Genomic DNA, 20186 nt, shown 5'->3' with positions numbered 1-20186 from the left:
TGATGCCAAACTTATAGTTGCCCCAAAACTAGCCCTACTTCTTTATTAAACCAAAAACATACTCACAATGTAAACTGATGCAATCTTGAAGCTCTTTGAGATCACCTTTTACTGTTAACACTTAACATTCTACCTGGTTTTCTGTTGTGTATGATACAACAAAAACATATCTGTATCCACTTTATTCTCGGGGGCAATTTTTTTTTATTGTGAAGCTGGATGTTTTTGTCAGCCAATGTCATACTTTAGAAAACAAGCAATAAACTACAAGAAGTTCTGCATTAATTGACCTGTTAGCAATTTTCATACTGGCCACAGGCCTTTTTCTGCACCAATCAGCACAGTCTCTCCCCTTTCCTGGGATACTAATGTTAAATCACTAATCAAAGTATCCTAGTATTCCAATTATTTTCGAGGGAGTGGGGGAATCCAACAAAGGGTCATCACTACCCTTAAACTGGCTTATGTACAACCCTTCTATTATAAAAAAGTTTAACTTTATTATATATTAAACATATGAAATAAACATTGTTTGGAAGGTTAAGAGAGTCTCCCAGATAGGTTACACAGAAACATTGCACTAGATTTGCTATCCACTAATATTACTGAATTATTAAATAAAAGGGGAAGTGATAGCATGACTTTTAAATGTTCATGATTTTATACACACACACAATAATAATATATATGTTTATATGTACGTGTATGTGTACATTATATATATAAAAGCAATGCATATAGATAGATATTTAAAGTAGTGTTCTATGAAGCTTGAGACACTTTTTCCTTGAATATTAAATTAAATCTATTTAAAATTAAGAATTCTTCTTTGACTCCAACAGTTGCATTACTGCATCAAATCTAAACATGTTAAGTGTGTCAGAAAAGTAGATGGATAGGTCTATTCAGTATACTGTTAATTATTTACGCACACAGTAAAATATCTGAAAATGTATTGTACAAATAAAATTAGAAACAAATAGCATTACCTTCTGCAAAAAAATCATTGCGGTACAGTTACACAACTTTTCTTGGCCATTAATATGGCAACAGGTTACTATTTCTATAATACTCTACCATGTGAGCAAGCACCAAGTCAATGTAGTTCTGACTTTTATTTGACTATGTCAGAAACCTCAAGCACTCACACTTTTGGAAAATCATTTAATACAATTTACCAAGGAGAAGATGCTGACATATAGTTACTCATTATCGTTTAAACAAATTTTATGTGAATTGTAACCATTTCCATTAGTTGTCCTACCAGGTAATCTTGGATTTTGGTATATCAGACAACACAATCTAATATGAATTTATGAAAAATTGGTTCCAATACTTTTTAAAACTAGTTTTACCTCAGTTTTTCCTGTCAGTCTAAACCATAAATTAAATCCCAAAACCCTACTTTGTTGCAAAGTAACTTTTGCACAAAGCTGCAGACTAAATATCCTTTTAATTTTTTAGCTCAGTGTATTTTTAAAACATGTTAAGCCATTGAGAAATAAAAGCAAACTAGGAGATGAAAAATATAATTTGTGGAACATAATATACCTCATTCTTTGGTTAAGAAAATTCTCCAAAGTAGTAGCATTTAAAATTCTCTTTTTAAATATACTGTATACTTACAGGTTAAATTTTAGCTGGGAAACAACTGGCATCAATGGATTTTTAAGCCCAGTAAGCAACAGCTGAGATATTTGGTAAAGTATTGGGTTTGGGGCACAATAAATAAGCACATTTAGTCTAGATTCTACTCCTGTGGGACTACAAGCAGATTTCAAAGGGATTACAGGGACTGAGGAACAAGCAGACACAGGGTAGTAACTGAAACTTTCAAACTAGTTTGTGAAACAGACAGGGAACAGGCAAATCAAGATGGAGCGTCAAGGGCTGAACAGCAAATGACTGGGGACTGGGATGTGGAGAATAGAGTATACCTTCCTCCTGCCCTCCTCATCCTCCTCCAGCTTGGCACTGCCCACCTCGCTCAGAATGGGACTTTGAAGGGGTGAGGGTGCCTGACCTGGCAGGCTCAGTGTTGACATCTGGATAGAAGGTGACAAGCTCAGTGGGCTCTTCGGGGTGAAGGGTGAAAGCTGGGGGCTGTCCATCGAAAACCCTGCCAGGAGAAACAAGAGACTTGATTGAACACCCACTGGAAACCTACCATAAATGGACTTCAGGGAGGGGAAAAAATAGCACGAACACACACAAATATGAAAATTCAACAGAAAGATTTTGTAGTAAAGATAATATTGGCATGCACGTTTTGGGCTTCTAGCAGAATCACAAAAATTGCTCAGCTGGAATTCCTGGGGGGAAAAAAAAATATATCTGAGCCCATCAAAAAAAGACCAATCGCAATTTTTGCTTTCATGCATGACACAAGCAGAAATCCTCATTATTAGTAACATTTGACCATATATAATCGCATCATGAAGGCAAAAATCTTGGCTCAATGTGGAGGGAAAAAAACCTTCCCTCCAACATTTTTTGTTTGAGAAGACAAAAGACGAAATACTTTTTGTGTTAATAAATCAGCTGCTGGTCAACTTTAGCACTGTAGCTCTCCTGTTCTGGACTGCTTCCCCACATAAATTCAGACCTTCATCAATCTGCACAGTTCTAAAAATGAAAGTGAGACATACCCAGTTTGTTTGCTCCATAAAAGACAATTATGGTAAATACATATATTTGACTTGGCCAGTATGCAAGGACTGTGGATGCCCATGTAGTTCTTGGGATTCACGTCATATCAAATTCCACTACACTGAGATATTTATCTTAAAATTAAAGATATCCCTGCCAAAATATGGTAATCATTTGGCTCACATCTGTTTCAAATGGACTCAGTGAGTGAGTAAAACTTCAAGAATTCATTTAACATACTGTGATCTTCTATTTTTGTACTCATTCAAAACACTCTAAGCCCTCTTGACTCTTTTGTTTTGCTACAGATACTTCAACTATATGTAAAACACCACATAATATATTTCAGAAACTGAGAGCAAATGGAATTTTAACTGTATCCTTATGTGATAAAGATTCACTCCGGGAATGCGTAGTTGTTTTCACCCTTTTTGACATAATAATACATTAAACACCACTGTGTGTGATATAAAAATATACAGTATTTTAAACCCAAGGAACTTAAACAAAATCTATTTCAGATGGAAGTGTGAAATAACAATATAAATACACCTTTCAACACTACAGTGTTACCTGAATGTGATAAAGCTGCATATATATTATACAAAAGTTAAAAGTACGATTTTGGAAAGAAACTATTTACCTCATAAGAACTTCCTGGCACTAACAGACTATTACTTCAGCCATGATGTAATATTAAAAATGTGATTTAAGGGTCTATTAATTTCTAGGATATTATACATTACTTCCTAATCTGCCTTATTTTCTTAGTGGCATTTTACTTATCTTGGTAAATTATAATTTAGTCATTTTCACTAGATCGATAGATAGATAGATACTAAGTAGCTATTGATCTAGTGAAAATGACTAAATTATAATTTAACAAGATAAGTAAAATGCCACTGAGAAAATAAGGCAGATTAGGAAGTAATGTATAATATCCTAGAAATTAATAGACCCTTAAATTACATTTTTAATATACTGTAATCTATATTTCAACCTTACTGGTATCAGGAGTCTTATATTAAAAAAAAAAAAAAAAAAAAGTTGGTACAAAACAATTTTCGTTTCTTATTAGCTTCCAAGTACCTGAGAACTTGTTTATTAATAAATACCACTACTATATACCTCTTTTAAACAAAAGCTAAAACAGTGTTATACACAACACAATAACTCATAAATCCCTATAAATTTGCACTGTCAAAAAACCTATAGAAGGTGTCTACAACATTAGGGATTCTCAACAACAGAACAATGTATTTTTTATCATCTAAATTTGCCTTATCATGCTACATAATGGATACTCTAACAAACTCTAAAGTGTAAACTAAGCTGGATTCTTTTTGAATGGGGAACTTTAAAGCTATTGCAGGGATTTTGGACAACTACAGGGTGTGATTAGTTTTGTCACTGACCCAAACAAACTGTTTCATACAGCCTTATTCAACAACCGAATAGTGGTATTAACTAACAGCACATATTAAAACAATAATGCAATTGTTTAAGGAGGACAAAGAAATAAATAATCAAAGATTTAAAAGCTTGATTTGTGAATAGTTCATGTGAAAGGGTGATTGACTACACTGCAAATTGTATAATACTCTCCTGAAATACAAAAGCAGCACTGTTATACAATGCATGCACAAAACAATCATGCCTTTTACAAGGTGTGACTGTAGCAATCTACTATATTATTAATATACAGGGTGGTCCAGATCTAATTATGCAATTATTGCATTGCATGAAAAGTTGCAAAGTTAGATCTGGACCACCCTATACTAAAGACTAATGGCCAGAAGAAATTGCACAGAGGTTGTCCACAAGAGACATTACCAATCAATATGTTAATGACCTGCCGAATGCCTTTGACATTATCTCGATCCAGGGTGTTGCATTGTATCTAGAAGTACTGTCAACAACAGTGTTTAAAATAAAAAAAATTAAAAAAAATAAAAAAACACAGGGTAATGGATACACATGCTGAAAAGTCATTTAGCCAAAGTCAGTACAGTTTTACAGACATTTAACTTTTAGACTGCAGTAACAAATAAGAATTACATCAAAATAATGTGCCACTACACAAATAAAGACAATTATACAGGTACAACAAACACAAAATATCTCAGTGAGACAGGCAGGTGACAGCCTTGCCTGGATACTAACTGTTGCTATAGGGAGTCAAAGACAAGTCAGAATATGTATTCATGACAATGCACAAAACATTGCAGCTAGATGGGCCCACCCTTGACACTCATACACTGCATGTTGGAGTCAGACGGATTTAATATGCAGCTTGACTATGGTGAGAAGCTGTCTGAGAATACCCAAAATATCTGTTATTTGAATGGGTATTCTCAAATGCTAGCCTGACAGTTAACAAGGCACATATGAAATGCATACCATTGACTCCAGAACATGTTCAAATGCTTCTATTCTTAAAAAAATGCATAAAATACCCATAAAGTGACATGTGCTAACATTATAATAAATTATTACACACAATGCATTAAATCCTTTTCTAGGAAATTTATTCTTGCATTATTTTTAGTGTTATGATGCAGTATGTCTCTTTTAATGTTCAACGGGGGTTGACAATAAATTATAAAATGAGATGAATGTTTGCATCTCATTATTACGGACATATGTTTGTGGTACTTTGATACCAAGTGCACATATAAAAATCATACTTAAATATTAGGAATAGCATTCAGGAAGATTATATACAGAAGGAATGAACCACCAAGTACAGTAATCCCTCGCTATATCGCGCTTCGCCTTTCGCGGCTTCACTCCATCGCGGATTTTATATGCAAGCATATTTAAATATATATCGCGGATTTTTCGCTGCTTCGCGGGTTTCTGCGGACAATGGGTCTTTTAATTTCTGGTACATGCTTCCTCAGTTGGTTTGCCCAGTTGATTTCATACAAGGGACGCTATTGGCAGATGGCTGAGAAGCTACCCGGCTTACTTTTCTCTTTCGCTGACTTTCTCTGATCCTGACGTAGGGGGATTGAACAGGGGGGCTGTTCGCACACCTAGACGATACGGACGCTCGTCTAAAAATGCTGAAAGATTATCTTCACGTGGCTATCTTTTGTGCAGCTGCATGTCAGCTCGAAGGGCACGTATTGATTTTTGCTTGAAAAACAAACTCTCTCTCTCTCTCTTTCTCTGCTCCTGACGGAAGGGGTGTGAGCTGCCGCCTTCAACAGCTTTGTGCCGCGGTGCTTCGCATACTTAAAAGCAAAACAGCACCATTGATTGGTTTGCTTTTGTCTCTCTCTCTCTCTGTGACATGATCTGCTCCTGACACGCACTCCTTTGAAGGGGAAGATATGTTTACATTCTTTTAATTGTGAGACAGAAATGTCATCTCTGTCTTGTCATGGAGCACAGTTTAAACTTTTGAAAAAGAGACAAATGTTTGTTTGCAGTGTTTGAATAACGTTCCTGTCTCTCTACAACCTCCTGTGTTTCTGCGCAAATCTGTGACCCAAGCATGACAATATAAAAATAATCATATAAACATGGTTTCTACTTCGCGGATTTTCTTATTTCGCGGGTGGCTCTGGAACGCAACCCCCGCGAAGGAGGAGGGATTACTGTACATTATATGCTAAACACTGATAGAAGTCTTTAAGCCTAAAATATACAAAGAGTCCAGTTTTGTTCTTAAAAATTAGTCAAAAAAATCTAACTTCATCAATGAGCATTTACAATACATACTCAAGCAGAATGTCATTTTCCTAGAAAAATAAATGCAATTCTACCTAATGTGTAGATGCCCCAAATCAATGTATTATATATTATATTTATATTAATACAAATATAATAATATACACGCAAACACATTTTTTTTTTTTTTTATTTATAACAGCATAAGATTTTGAAACCCATTTATTCCAGTTTAGAGTCATAGTGCAATCACAGCCCATCCCAGAAACATCAGGCAGGAACTCTGGATGGAGCAATAGTCCATTTTTACGCTCACTCTTGCACACACTCCCATACTCAGAGTTAAATTTAGAATAACCAATTATTTTAAAATGATCTCTGGGGTGTGAAAGGTCACCCGAGATGCTACATGAAAAACATATGCAAACATGGGAAGAAAATTAAAACTCTATGGAGATAGGGATGAAACCACTTCATACGAAACTTAAATAAAAACAAAAAAAAAAACTTAATACTTTGTAAAAGCACAACCAATGAACACCTCTTTTTATTCATCTAATCCCCTTCCACATATATAAAGTGGATTCAAAAAGTATTCTTTTAACATATTGCTATGTTGCAGCCTTGTGTTAAAATCATTAAAATTCACTTTTTCCCTTGTCAAACAACACGTAATATCCCAGATCGACATAGCGAAAACAGGCTTTTATAAATTTTTGCAAATGTATCCATCCAGCCATCAATTCATTTTCATCATGGTGGAACCATCCTCCTATGGGGTTGTTTTTCAGGGGCAGGGACCTGAAAAACAGTCAGGGTTGAGGGAAAACTGAATGGAACAAAGTGCAGAGACATCCTTAATGAAAACCTGCTCCAGAGCACCCTGGACCTTGGACAGGGCCAAAAGTTCACCTTCCAATAGGACAAAGATAATACAGGAATGGCTTAGGGACAACTCTGGGAATGCCCTTGAGTTGCCCAGCCACAGCCCAGACTTGAACCAAATCAAAAATCTCTGGAGAGATCTATACACAGCTGTCCACTGATGATCTCCAGTCAACCTAACAGAGCTTGACAGAATCTGCAGAGAAGAATGAAAAAGAAAATTCCCAAATCCATGTGTGTGAAGCTTGTCACATCATACCCGAGAAGACTCTTGACTGTAATCAGTGCCTAAGGCAGTGGTTCTCTATCTGTGGGGCGGCCCCCCTAGGGGGGTGCGAAGATGTGAAAAAAAGAAAACAAGAATCGAAAATATGAAAAATACATCTATTGAAACCAAAACAAATGAACTTAAACTACATTCTGATACTAGAAAAATAGAGTTAGATAAATGTCAATAAAAGTTAAGTAGGTATAATAAAATATGCATCTATGATATATCATTAATTAAAAAAGAACAAATTGGTATTAGTGGGCTCCTTTCAAAAAAACCTTAGGGGGGCACGATTAAAACTTATGAAAACTCGGGTTGCAAATACTTAAAGGTTGAGAAACGCTATCCTAATGTGCTTCAACTAAATATTGAATAAACAGTCTTAATACTTGTGTCAATAGGATATTTCAGTTTTTTTTTTATTTTTAATAAACTGGCAAGAATGATAAAATCCTGGTTTCATATGATTCTGGGCTATTTAGTGTTGCTTGATGTAGAGAAGAAATGAATGTAAATGATGTTAGCGCAAGATTACAATAGTAAAATATAGCAAAGTTGAAGGGGCCTGAATTTGTTTTATACAATGACTTTTTTAAAATTATTGTTTCTAAAAAACAATCCAGGTAACTAAATATAACACATAGCACTTCCTAATTAATATTAAAAAAACAAAACAGCAGCAACTTAGGTGATTTAAGCGCTAAAACTTACTTCTACTACTTGAGTATCTTCATTAGAGCAGTCATTTAAATAGTTTATCTGAAGATGAAATCTTCGGTGCTTCTTAATGGGCATGAATGTTCAATTTGATGTAATGAAAGTTGCAGTGATCCTTGTTTTGGTATTGCTTGGTAGAAGTCCATCAGTAAAATATGTTTTTCCAAGTCGCTGTTATTTTTACCCACAGGTTTGTGTCTCACAAACGACTGTCAAATAAACGTTTAATAGTAGATGTACATGTAGCAAATAAAACCTAGAAATAGCTACATGCATAGAAATTGAAAAAAACAATGCAAGAAAGCTTAAACTCAAATCCTGCACATGAAAGGATACAAATTCAACCGGAGAAGGCAAGCAATACTCCTCTGACATAAAACTCAGAAAAGTAACTGCCAATCATCTTATCTTGTAAGACACTGAATTTATGAGAAGCTAGCAGGGTGAAAGAATAAATAATGAAATAAAATTCTAGGCAATGTATAATACACTTCTGGTATTTATGTGTGATTAAAGGCTCACATAAATGCATGAAAAATAACTTTTACATGATAAAATTATGTATGATATATACAGTTAAATATAAAAATGAGACACACTAAATAAATGGCAACTTGGGTTTTCAATAGAAAATTTAGTCTCCATTATAAGAAACAGCCATTTTTCATTTCATAGCAAATATTGCAGGGCTGCAAGAATGACTCTCTAAAATGTATTCAAAATATTCACCCAAACTATAGCATTCTCACTTAAGTCCGTGACACAAAATGCATGCCAACAAAATTAATTTACATAATGTCTATGAGAAACTTGTGAACATTACGGATCAATAAAATATTAAAAGTACTTATGAAATCATCTGAAATAGCAATTTTTTATTTTATCAATGATAAAATTTCAGTTTTGCTGAAAGCAGATTTATAACTCTATATCATTTCACACAGCAACTGGACTCTATATAAAATGTAAAATCAAAAAGGTAAGCATCTTAAAACTTTGTCACTGAAAGCCTAGAAAGAAGGTTACAAATGCATTGCTTAGGACAATATTAATTTCAACAGAGCGGAAAGATAACTTTGAATTAACTTTAAAAAGCACAGTAGTACTAGCACTTGTATCGAATATGTTACTATTTGTGTTTTAAAGATCCATGTAAAGTGTATTATTAAATAGTGTGACATGTTTCTTATTTTCCTACATGTGGTCGTATTCAAGACGGAACAACAGTTGTTTAGCTAGTATATCTACCAGTAATGCCACAGCCTCAAGAAATTTGTTATAAAGGTTATAACTTGTTTGGAGACTAGACTATTTGTGTATTTTTAGAATATAGTATTTTCAATATTGCTAAAGGAAAGCTCACCTGTGGGGAGAAAATCACCAATGTAAAAATGCAAAATTTGTAATAATCAAAAAAACAACCTTTATGTACCTAAAGTGCAAAATAATTCCAGTTTTCCAGTATGCTGGGGTTGAGGGAAGGAACCAAAAGGAAATACCACACAAATTAAGATGCAACATACTTACAATTGTTAATACAAATTATAATATATTAATGGAATCAAAAATATTATTAATATATAGTTTTATTGACAGTGAGCAAAAACATGAACTGCTTTTAAACTCACTTAAATTATTTAAATTCACAATGTTTCTTAATAGTCAGATATCTCAAAAAGGAAGCTAAATAAAAGACCTGTTTCTGAAGTCACAAAAAAGGGTTATTTTATTTTAATAAATGTAAATTACACACAAAAGTACAATTTTCTTAACATTGGTCAGTACCTTACAATTTAGATTATAATGTAATCAAACACATCTCATTTACCACATATTATCCGCCAGTTAAGAGTTATTAAAGATATTAAGGTTAAAAACATTTCTACAGATCTAAGGGAAAGCTGTCTGACAACTTTCTCTTTAAAATGCACACTCTTTTTCTTTATTGGAATGGTGTCAGAAAGCAAAAGATCAAAACTACATATTAGACTAGGTATGCTTAGAAAGGGGTACAGTCAAAATAAAATCTCTTTTTTCCCAGTATGCCTTTTGGTTGCAAGATTAAAATCTATTTGTAAAATCCTGAGACGTGTGACCCTTAGCAGAGGAAAAGTTATTTTTATAAACAATTAAAACAGTTTATGTTGGACCAGCAGGCTAAACTGTTGCTTACTGTATACAGCACCTCCTTTCCTATTACAGCATGCCTTGACTCAATAATGTAGCTTTGATCCTGACATTTGGGAGGCACTTTAAACAAAAGGAAAAGTATAATTTATGACTTTTCAAGCGAAGAAGCTGTTTTAGTGGATCAAGGTTCCCCAAATGCCAGGTAATTAAAAGGGTGTTGGCCAAATGTATAAAACATTTGTTGAATTAAACAAACATTTAGCTTAGTAGAAGAAAATCTGACAGAAGGCAGTTAATCACCATGATGCCCCACTATCCATTCAACAACTGTTCTATAGTTCATCACATCACAGCTGCTTATTCCTGTACCTCCGATTCTTCCAAAAAGGACAAAATTGTGAAAGATAGTTACCTAGCTGGATCAGATTCATGACTCACAGATGCACTTTTAAATAAAACAGAATGCCAGACTCATGCAAAATTAAAGATGAGTAACTTGTTTTAAAACACACATTTTTGTACAACTATAATGGAGCAGCTTTAAAATAATTTTGCACAATGTGCTTTTATTTTTTTTTTTTTTATCAATGAAGTAAGGAATATCATGATATCTAATTTTATGCTTTACTTAAAGTAGTAATAGAAATCCAGATAAAGAACTGGGACAGGTTATAAAAAATACTTCCAATGTTTAAAATGTAGCTATTAAATACACTCAAAGAGACACTGGGCTCAGATATCAATTACTCCAAAAGGGAACTTGATAAAGAAGATAGAATACTGGAAAAGGCCAGCAGAATTCAAAAACAGTGAATCCCAAGGCTGTGTCTTACTACTCAGTGCCCGCTGGTTTTGGTTAGAAGAATTTTTCAATCCCAAATAATTACCATAAACTATAGTAAGAATCTGCATGAGTAGGATATTAAGTGAGGAAGAATTGAATTGAAGCAGCAGATGCAATGATGGTAGAACAGACATTGCTGGTGCACAATACAGGTATTTTTACATTAGAATAAGTTGAAAGGACTGCCAATTGATCATGTTAACAGGAGATACCCTCTTCTTTCACTTTTTGACGAACAAACCAAACATTTTCCAGTTTTCAGGATATTCTATTATTTTCAGCATTATTCCTTGGTACCTAAGTAACTTATTTAAAACAGAAACAAGTTCTGTATGAGGTACACAGTTGGTAATATTTTACATTTTGCTAAATTAAAACAATGAATCATTAACTTGATAGAGAATTAATAACCACTGACTTTGGAAGAAAAGAATAACGTGTGTGGTGAGGTTCCAAAATGTACCAATTCTGTAAAATTTATCCCATTTTGATAAAATCACAAGCACCTTAATCTTTTAATATAGAATTCATTGTGTAGCCTTGGCATGAAAAGTGAAGCAAGGGTTATGTTTCTTTAACTCCACTGAAATACAGTGTCTTATTATGTTCATCTCAAGTGTTTGGACTTGGTCTAGATGAGACCTTTTTTGCACAGAGGGGATAAATCTTTTTCTTCATCTTGTTTCGTCCACCTTCACCTTTAAATCTCGCTATAGGTTTTGAGTGTCAGTATTGGCATGAAAAGAAGCTTGAACAGTGAACAGGAAATCTATGTGATCTTTGTGAAGTCTGCAAGTCTTTTTTTTTTTTACTTTACAGTGTTTAATCATAGCAATCTACAAAAAACAGGTTATGTTCAAAACAATTACCTTTAAATGTCTGTGGAAGGTAGAAAAAACGCTGTTTCTAAAACGTGACCAAACACTTTATGACTTTGGGAAATAGCAGCATTTTGCATAACTACATAACACAATTTTAGTTGCCAGTTTTTTGTAATATTCGGGACACAAGATAAATTAAACCAAATCAACAGTCAAAAAACCAATAACCAAGTAAGAAGCAGAACAGTTTCTTTCTGAACTGCCCTGAAGTGTACAACCCTTTGTAGAAATTGCATCCACAATCAAAACTATCTACTGTGCCCTATCTACATTGTGCAAACCCTACCCAATGAATGATTTACAGAGGCTTAGGAAAGTGATCAGAAGTATAAAAGATTACCAAAACATCTGAGATACCCTCTCCTGACAGAATATTTTCTAGAAAATTTAAATAGTACACGGAAAAGAGAATTTCTTGTACAGTTAAAGAATATAAACAGGAGATAGGGCCTAAAAATCTACACAAATAGAATTAACAGAGAGGCTATTGTCATTCCACATCTAAATGTCTCTTAACACACATAAATTTGAGATTATCAGAATACAACTCATGAAAAGGTTACAACAGTTAAAAGTAAAGAAGATGAAATGTTTTAGAAGTACATTTATTAACCACCAAACATAGAAATGACACTCACATACAATGCTTTAGATTAAGGGAATAGGTGTGATGCTTTGATTAAATTATTTTTATACTTCACAACACAAGTCATTAGACTCAGTTAATGCATTATATAAAGATAGTTATTTAACATAGTGGAAATCATTGCATGGTAATAAACAGGAAGATGACATTAACCTTAGGATGAGATCTGAATCATGAACAGAAATCATTCACTAGTTTAAGAAAACTTTCAAAGGAATAAAATGGCGTCTCTCACATACGCTTGAGTAGGTGCTACAAATGTTTTGTTTTTTTTTAAATTACTTAATTATACAGAGTGCAACTGGGAAATCTAAACGCTAGGAAAATAAAACACTAATTATTACACATATTAGGGATGAATTCAAATAATTGATAAATCAAATAAACACATCTACGTTTAAGACATTCAACTGCATTTAGTGTATTGTGAAGGGAAATGCCTTTGCACTAACTACCAGGCAGTAAGCATCTTTTGAAAGGTGGAAACTATGCACTCACTGCAGACCATGCCCTTTCTAACCATAAAATATTGGCAGAGGAACAACCCTACCAATCAACTAAACATTAACTTTACAGGAAGGATCAATGCTCATTACATTGATTTACTGCCTGTGATCAGCATCAGTAATTTTCTAAAAACTAGTGTTAAAATAATATTTGCTGAGACATTCCATTTCTAATCTACTTCTATTCTATAGAAAAGAATGATCTTGCATTCTCATTTAAAATTTTAAAAGAATTGAGAAAATCAAAAATGAGAAACTGTTCATGATCTTTTCTCTTTAAATTTTTAAACCATTTGTAAGAATCTTAATGTTTGCCTAGCAGGTTTCTTTATTTGGTATTAAAATAAAAAATACAATGCTGACAATAGGAACAGAAAGATGTACATTACTACCCCTCCAAAAAAAGCAGCATTTACAATCATTAAAGAAAGTAGAGTAATTTCTGAATAACTAGCTTGCTGCTTCTCCAGTAAATAGGAACTGACATTTTATGGTAGCCAAAAAAGCAGCACACACATTATAATCTAATTACACTTATTCTGTAAATTCATACAAAATTATTATACATCAATGTTGTGTACATATACACATATACATAAAAAGGAAAATTTATAAGTCAAAAGTTTCCCCCCCAAAAAGTCCACAATATACAGACATTCTGATATGAAGACAATAAAGCATCAGTAACCTCCAAAAAAGACATTCACAACCATAATGAGGCACACAATCACATTAGAGTAACATGGGAAGTGATGAAGATTCAAGCAGCTTTCAAGCCTACTGAAAAACTAATGAATCTTCCAAAGGAAATATGATATTATTAATGAAAAGCCACAATTATAAAGCTTCAAAATCAGAAATAATCTAAGCAATATCATACATAAAATCAAAACTCAACAGAAAGCCTAACAAAAAAGTCAAAGACAAATTACTGTTAAATGATACTTTATCAGGGAATTAAAAAGCCACAAATCACGAAATTGAATAATTTAATGTGTGTGTCATATACAGCATAAACCACTTGATTACCGCAATCCCTCAACAGAATTTTCAGTTATGCCACTCTTTCTGTGCCTCTGCCATTATGATTTTCTAAGCTGTACAAAAAATTACCAATCTTTCTCCATATATTCCTGACATTTTCTGCAAGCAGAAGATATTCTGTAATTTTATCTTTGTGCATCCACTGGGTAAGAGAAATGTCACTTTCCACTGCAGATTTATGTGCAAGACAAGATTTTCAATTTAACACCAGCATTGGTGTTTACAATTATGCAATTAATAAAAAGTCAGATAATACATCTTTTTGCCTCATTGTGCAATGTACAGAAATTCCTTTCCACTACATTAGGAATAAAGTTAATTTTTAAAAACAATACAGCAACTTGTGCATAACCACCAGCTTGTGTTACTGATATTCATTACAACATTTTTAATGCTTTTTAATACTGACCCTTACGTGGCAGTTCTGTGTAAGTTAAACAGTAGCTGCTAAAGCTCTGCTAACTCTGTTTAGTAAAAGTTTTGGCAATGGATTTGGCATGAAACATACTACAAGACAAAAACAATTGGTGCTTATGATGCAAGACATTAACTTTTACCTGAAAGTTAAATTAAGTGCACATGCTGTATACACCTCAGGAATACTGGAGATAAACAACAGGATTAAAAGACTATTTGATTACAATAAATCAGTCAGCAATTCTGAGATAAGGAAAGTTTAAAATTATGTCTCAGAACTACTTTTTGTGCCTTATAACTTTCTACACAGAGTTAATGACGGATAACTTGTAACCTTTCTGATACCTTGGTTAATAAAGAAAAAGAGACCAACTATCAATAAATAAGCGTTACATAGGCAGGAAAAACTGACAAGGAACAGTCAATACTGGTTATATACATTCACCTGACATATGAAGAAAACAGTCGGGAGCAAATTCTGTATTCGTAAGCTAAGGGAATTTACAGAGTTAACATTAATTCATTCTTGTCACATATAGTTAAGGTCATGCTTTTGGAATAAAAAAGCTTTGATTTAATGTTCAATCTGTATAAAAACACTTGAACAATGAAAATTAATGTATATTTGAACATAGTAAGACTCCAGATACTTTATCTGGCTGATCTGAATTTTATTTTATATAAATCTGGTGAAAAATGGCAGTTATATCAGAACTTGGTGAATCTGCATACCAAATTCTCCCATTCGGTGCTAGCACTTAGAAAGGTGTGCAAGTGAAATTTCCCACTATGAAGCCTGTATTTTCCATAGTATGTAAGTGTAGCATAAACCTAAATTAATACTGCCAGCATTTGGCAACTTATAATAATGGCATAAAGAGGGGAAAAAAGGACCAAAAGAAAAAGCAGGGAACATTTAAACCACATAACCACTTTTTTCCTTATTTCTTGGGCTATGTATTCATTTAAGGTACACAAAGTACTCCAACAATGAATGTCTATTCAACAAAAACTGTGAACTATATAGTGAAGCTTGATCAGCAGCAGGTTTGCAGTGTTTAGTTATTATCTCACTAGTGTGAAGAAAGCAGCTTTATAGAACTACTGAATTTACCATTATTAAAAAAAAATCAAAACAAATACAGATATGCTATATATATTTCAGAACAATATTGTGATTAACACTACGGACATGTAGCACAAAATACGATACCCAGTACAGTTTTATTAATTAATTCTGCTGCATATTTTTATGAAAAATTATGCAATCTGAAGAACCTGGCACACATCAATGGTAAATTCCTATTATAAAACAAGCAACATAAGTTTAGATAAGTATAAAAAAGTCATAAACAAAATAATAGCAATGTTTTAATATATCTAAAACATATAATTCACCAGAGCTTTAAAAAACTGCAAAATTTTGTGAAAAAATATGAAGACTGGAGAGACTATAGCTTTTGATTACAAATGTCCCTGTTCCTTTAGCCTTCTACTGGAATTATACTCATCAAGTAAATGATACCTGTGGAATTTCATGCATGAATTTTATAGTGAGCACCATCACAAGGCACGTTACATGATATGTAGAAATGCCTCTATTATATCTTACTGTATACAGATTATGGTACACATTAATATATAAGACAATCATAATCACAGTGAAATTTTCTACACAAATTAAATCTGGCACTATAATTAAATTTTAAGGTAAGCTGTCAACAATGCCTGTAAAAACATAGCAGAGTTAAAAGTGCTTTTTTCTTCCTTCTGATTCAGTCCAAAAGCACAAAGGCCCTTCAAATACGGGGCATGTGATAAACTGGACTTTAAGGGGAATCATACAAGTTTAAATTTCGTCTTTCAGATTAATGACACAAGTGGCATATTTGCATTAAAAAAATCTGTCCATGGACAAGCTCTATATGTTGATATGAGTGTGTCCCTCATTGTCCCTCTGCCCATGTGTCTTGAGGCTGTGGCATTCCAGGACAAAATTATCACTAGGTATGCTCACCAATGGATTGGTGTAGAAAAGGTTATGTTCAGGAGAAAGTACGCAATCAGATCCCCACTCTGAATCAGAATCACTACCACTGCTTGAACTGGAACCCTCAGTAGCAGTTGGGGGACAGCTCAGCTGCTCCAACTGTTCCACAATGTCACTAAACTGAAAAGCTGAGCTTGATTCTGAGCGCACTGAGTATGTGGGAAAGTTCACCATAGAACTAGCCTCTGACTGGTTGCTAGATCCAGGCAACTTAAGTGAAGCAGAATCAGAAGTACCATTAAGAGGAAGATTTACAGAAACAGAGTCTCCTATCCCACTGAGTGGCATATTATCTAGCGAGCTACACTGCGAACGGTTATTAATCAAAGAACTAGTTTCTGACTGGCTAGTGCAAACTCTCTTACCTGTCATTGAGAAAAGATCACAAGTAGCATTGCCATTCAAATCACAACCTTCCTCGAATGCAAATTCACAGTTGTTGGTGTAATACTTACTTTCAAACTTATGAACCTTAGAATTATAGAAATGTTTGTCCATTTTTGTATTATCATCCTGATTTAGGCAACTTTGCTCAAAGCCCTTATGCTGCTCTGGTAAAGAGGATTGATGGTTTGTACCACGATCATATCTGTAATCAAATGCCTCTGACCCACCACCGAAAAAGGATATTTCAGCAGGGTCATCATCAATAAACTCCTCTGTCACCTGAAGCTGTGTATTTGTAAGTGTGAAGACAGGCACCTGTCTGGCTAGTAGCTGGCCTGCATCAAAATCTTCACTTGTGAGGAAAAATCCTCCAGCAGAACTTTCTTGTACCTCTTCCTTCTGTTCATTATCATAATTGACATTCTGGGGGACTCTGGGTTGAACCTGTATTAGGCTGCCCCTTGTTCCCACGACAGGGTTCACAATACTACTTTCTATGCACACAGAAGTGGGGCTGCAGTCTCCTGCTGCCAAGTAAGAAGTGGCACCTTGGAAAGAATGGAGGGGTGGGGAAGTGTCCTTCTTGGGATCTTCCTGCGAAGGGGTAGATGACTGGACATGTTCCCGATGAAGGTGAGGGTATGTGCTTGTAGCATGCAGGGAATGGTAGGAGATGGTTGCAGAAGATGGAGAACCAGGAACCCTTAGGCATTCGCTGAATGACATACTCTAGAAAAGGAAATGGGAAAGAACAGTTTAATGAAATAATTTCAATGCAAATCTCATTGTATAAATGTTACAAATATAATTCAGTATTAAAAAAAACCCAAACACATTAAGAGTGTAATGAAATTACATTTAATTTCTACTTGACAATCTTCAGTTAGCAGGTTGTTTTGTTTTTCATGTGTGCAATTCAATATGAAAAAACAGAGGCTGCTTTCTGTGATGAGATTTTAACTTTCGCCATATTTCCTAAATAAATAAATATACTGCAGTTTTCATGAAAATTCAATTTTAGATTTTAAATAGAAAAACACATTTGATACTTCTTGAAGATGTTTTGACCATTTTTGGAAAAATGAGAGTCTCTGTGGATGAGATTAAAAAATTCACAGTATATGCTGCACCTCATGTTGTAAATATGAAGTCACATGCTGACCAAATCAGACTTTTTTTTTTGTTAAGTAGATATAAACAAAAGAGTCAAGTGATTTTTGTTGGAATTGGATCTCACCAGGAATTCTATATCATTCTTCTGTGAGTTGAATGAACCTACAAAATATTGCTTAATCATCATCATTTTCAAATCTCCTTTATGTGGAAATACAGTAGAGCAATATTTGATGTCAATAATATTAGCTTTTTTCATATATTGCAGCATGTGAGACCTTATTGATGAGTCAATTTAAATTTAGCATATTTATCTTACAATTTACTGATTTTCAGTAGAAGACAAACAAATTGTTGTGAATGTCAACTATTTATTCTTACTCCTACTACAAGTATATACTGTGTACTTGGAGTCTCCATTCAGGTTGTGTTTTTTAAGATTTTTTTTTTTTTTTTTTTTAAACTTAACTGCAGTTATTTTGGTGATTACTAGATATGATGCAGTTTGACCATGTCCTGATTTGTTCTCTTTGATTTGTGGAACTATCATAGTTTCTGATATTTCAGATTATTTTTCCTTTTCTTTTCCTTTTCATAAACAGCACTGTGTTGTTAACAACAACAACACTGCTGTTAATCCATTAAAGTCTTAAGTCCAACGGCAGTATAGCACATATAATATTCGATTTGTATATTTGATCATAAAAAATAAGAATAATAATGCTACATTCACACTACAGCTCAATTACAATTTATTCACTCATATATGTTAAGATCTGATCTTTCTAAAGATCTGTGATGTGTTAATAAAAAATAAAAAAATAAATAACTTTTCAAAAGCCGATTCCACCTTTTTTATTTATCTATTACTACTTTCATAGCCATTGCTTTACATGTAAACCCTCATTCCCTGAAGTCCTGCCTCCTGTCTCTCATCGTCAGGTTTCTACTGTATGTGCAGATACAAAGGCAACAAGTATTACTTTTCATTGTCTATTTTTATTTCTCTTCTGTGCCATTAAAAGCTGACAAATTCAAAAGGAGTCCTGCACTGAAATTATGTGAAGTAACATAGAAACCAGCATTAGTCTATTAGGTTGCATCTGTCTGAAAAAATTGTTTTAATTCTTGGTGTGCAAGAATGACACATTGAGGATAGATATAGTATGTGTACACACTCATATCGGGTATAAGGCAAAAATCGGAGCAGAGTCACTTTTAGCTGCAGTTATAAATGTAGTCTGAAAAGTCTTGTGCTTGAACAGACAAAATCCTTTTTTTTATTGAATGTGATAATATTAAATTAGGCTCATATGTATTTAAACATTTTTTTTTACTGAGGTTTAAAGAACCACACTTGTAGCAGAAGGATCTTTCAAAATGAATAGCATTCAATCCAACCTCAATTTTAGGAATATGTGATTTCAAGTGACAAGAGAATATGTGCTGGAACACTGAATTTCAACTGGAAGACTATACTTGATTGACAATTTCATAAGTAAATGGTAATAATGAGACAGGATGTAAACTATTTTGATAACTCAAACGTAACTGTACAATTCACTTACACAAGTTTGTTAGGTTTTAATTACAGTAATCCCTCGCTATATCGCGCTTCGACTTTCGCGGCTTCACTCTATTGCGGATTTTATATGTAAGCATATTTAAATATATATCGCGGATTTTTTGCTGGTTCGCGGATTTCTGCGGGCAATGGGTCTGGTACATTCTTCCTCAGTTGGTTTGCCCAGTTGATTTCATACAAGGGACGCTATTGGCAGATGGCTGAGAAGCTACCCAACTTACTTTTCTCTCTTGCTCTGACATTCTCTGCTCCTGACGGAGGGGGTGTGAGCAGGGGGGCTGTTCGCACACCTAGATGATACGGACGCTCGTCTAAAAATGCTGAAAGATTACCTTCACGTTGCTCCCTTCTGTGCAGCTGCTTCGTGACGCGACATGCTGCAC

The 20186-nt window shown here is 33.9% G+C and overlaps 1 protein-coding gene across 4 annotated transcripts in view; it reads right to left on the bottom strand.

The window, feature by feature from the left end:
- The window catches only part of farp2 (FERM, RhoGEF and pleckstrin domain protein 2), a 353551-nt gene that overhangs the window by 225532 nt on the left and 107833 nt on the right, over window positions 1-20186 (bottom strand). For all 4 annotated transcript variants that reach the window (XR_007934097.1, XM_051922727.1, XM_051922728.1 and 1 more), the window contains exons 13-14: window positions 17654-17834; window positions 1938-2119 (exon numbers count right to left, since the gene is read on the bottom strand). Coding sequence is in view for 3 of the 4 variants with exons in the window: in XM_051922727.1 (XP_051778687.1) it covers window positions 1938-2119; window positions 17654-17834 (363 nt within the window). In the remaining variant the exon portion in view is untranslated. The remainder of the gene's footprint in view (window positions 1-1937; window positions 2120-17653; window positions 17835-20186) is intronic.

The sequence above is a fragment of the Erpetoichthys calabaricus genome, chromosome 2 (genome assembly GCF_900747795.2).
Source record: "Erpetoichthys calabaricus chromosome 2, fErpCal1.3, whole genome shotgun sequence".
Lineage (NCBI taxonomy): Eukaryota > Metazoa > Chordata > Cladistia > Polypteriformes > Polypteridae > Erpetoichthys > Erpetoichthys calabaricus.
The sequence above is the reverse complement of the archived record's forward strand: the minus strand, read 5'-3'. Positions and strand labels throughout refer to the sequence as shown.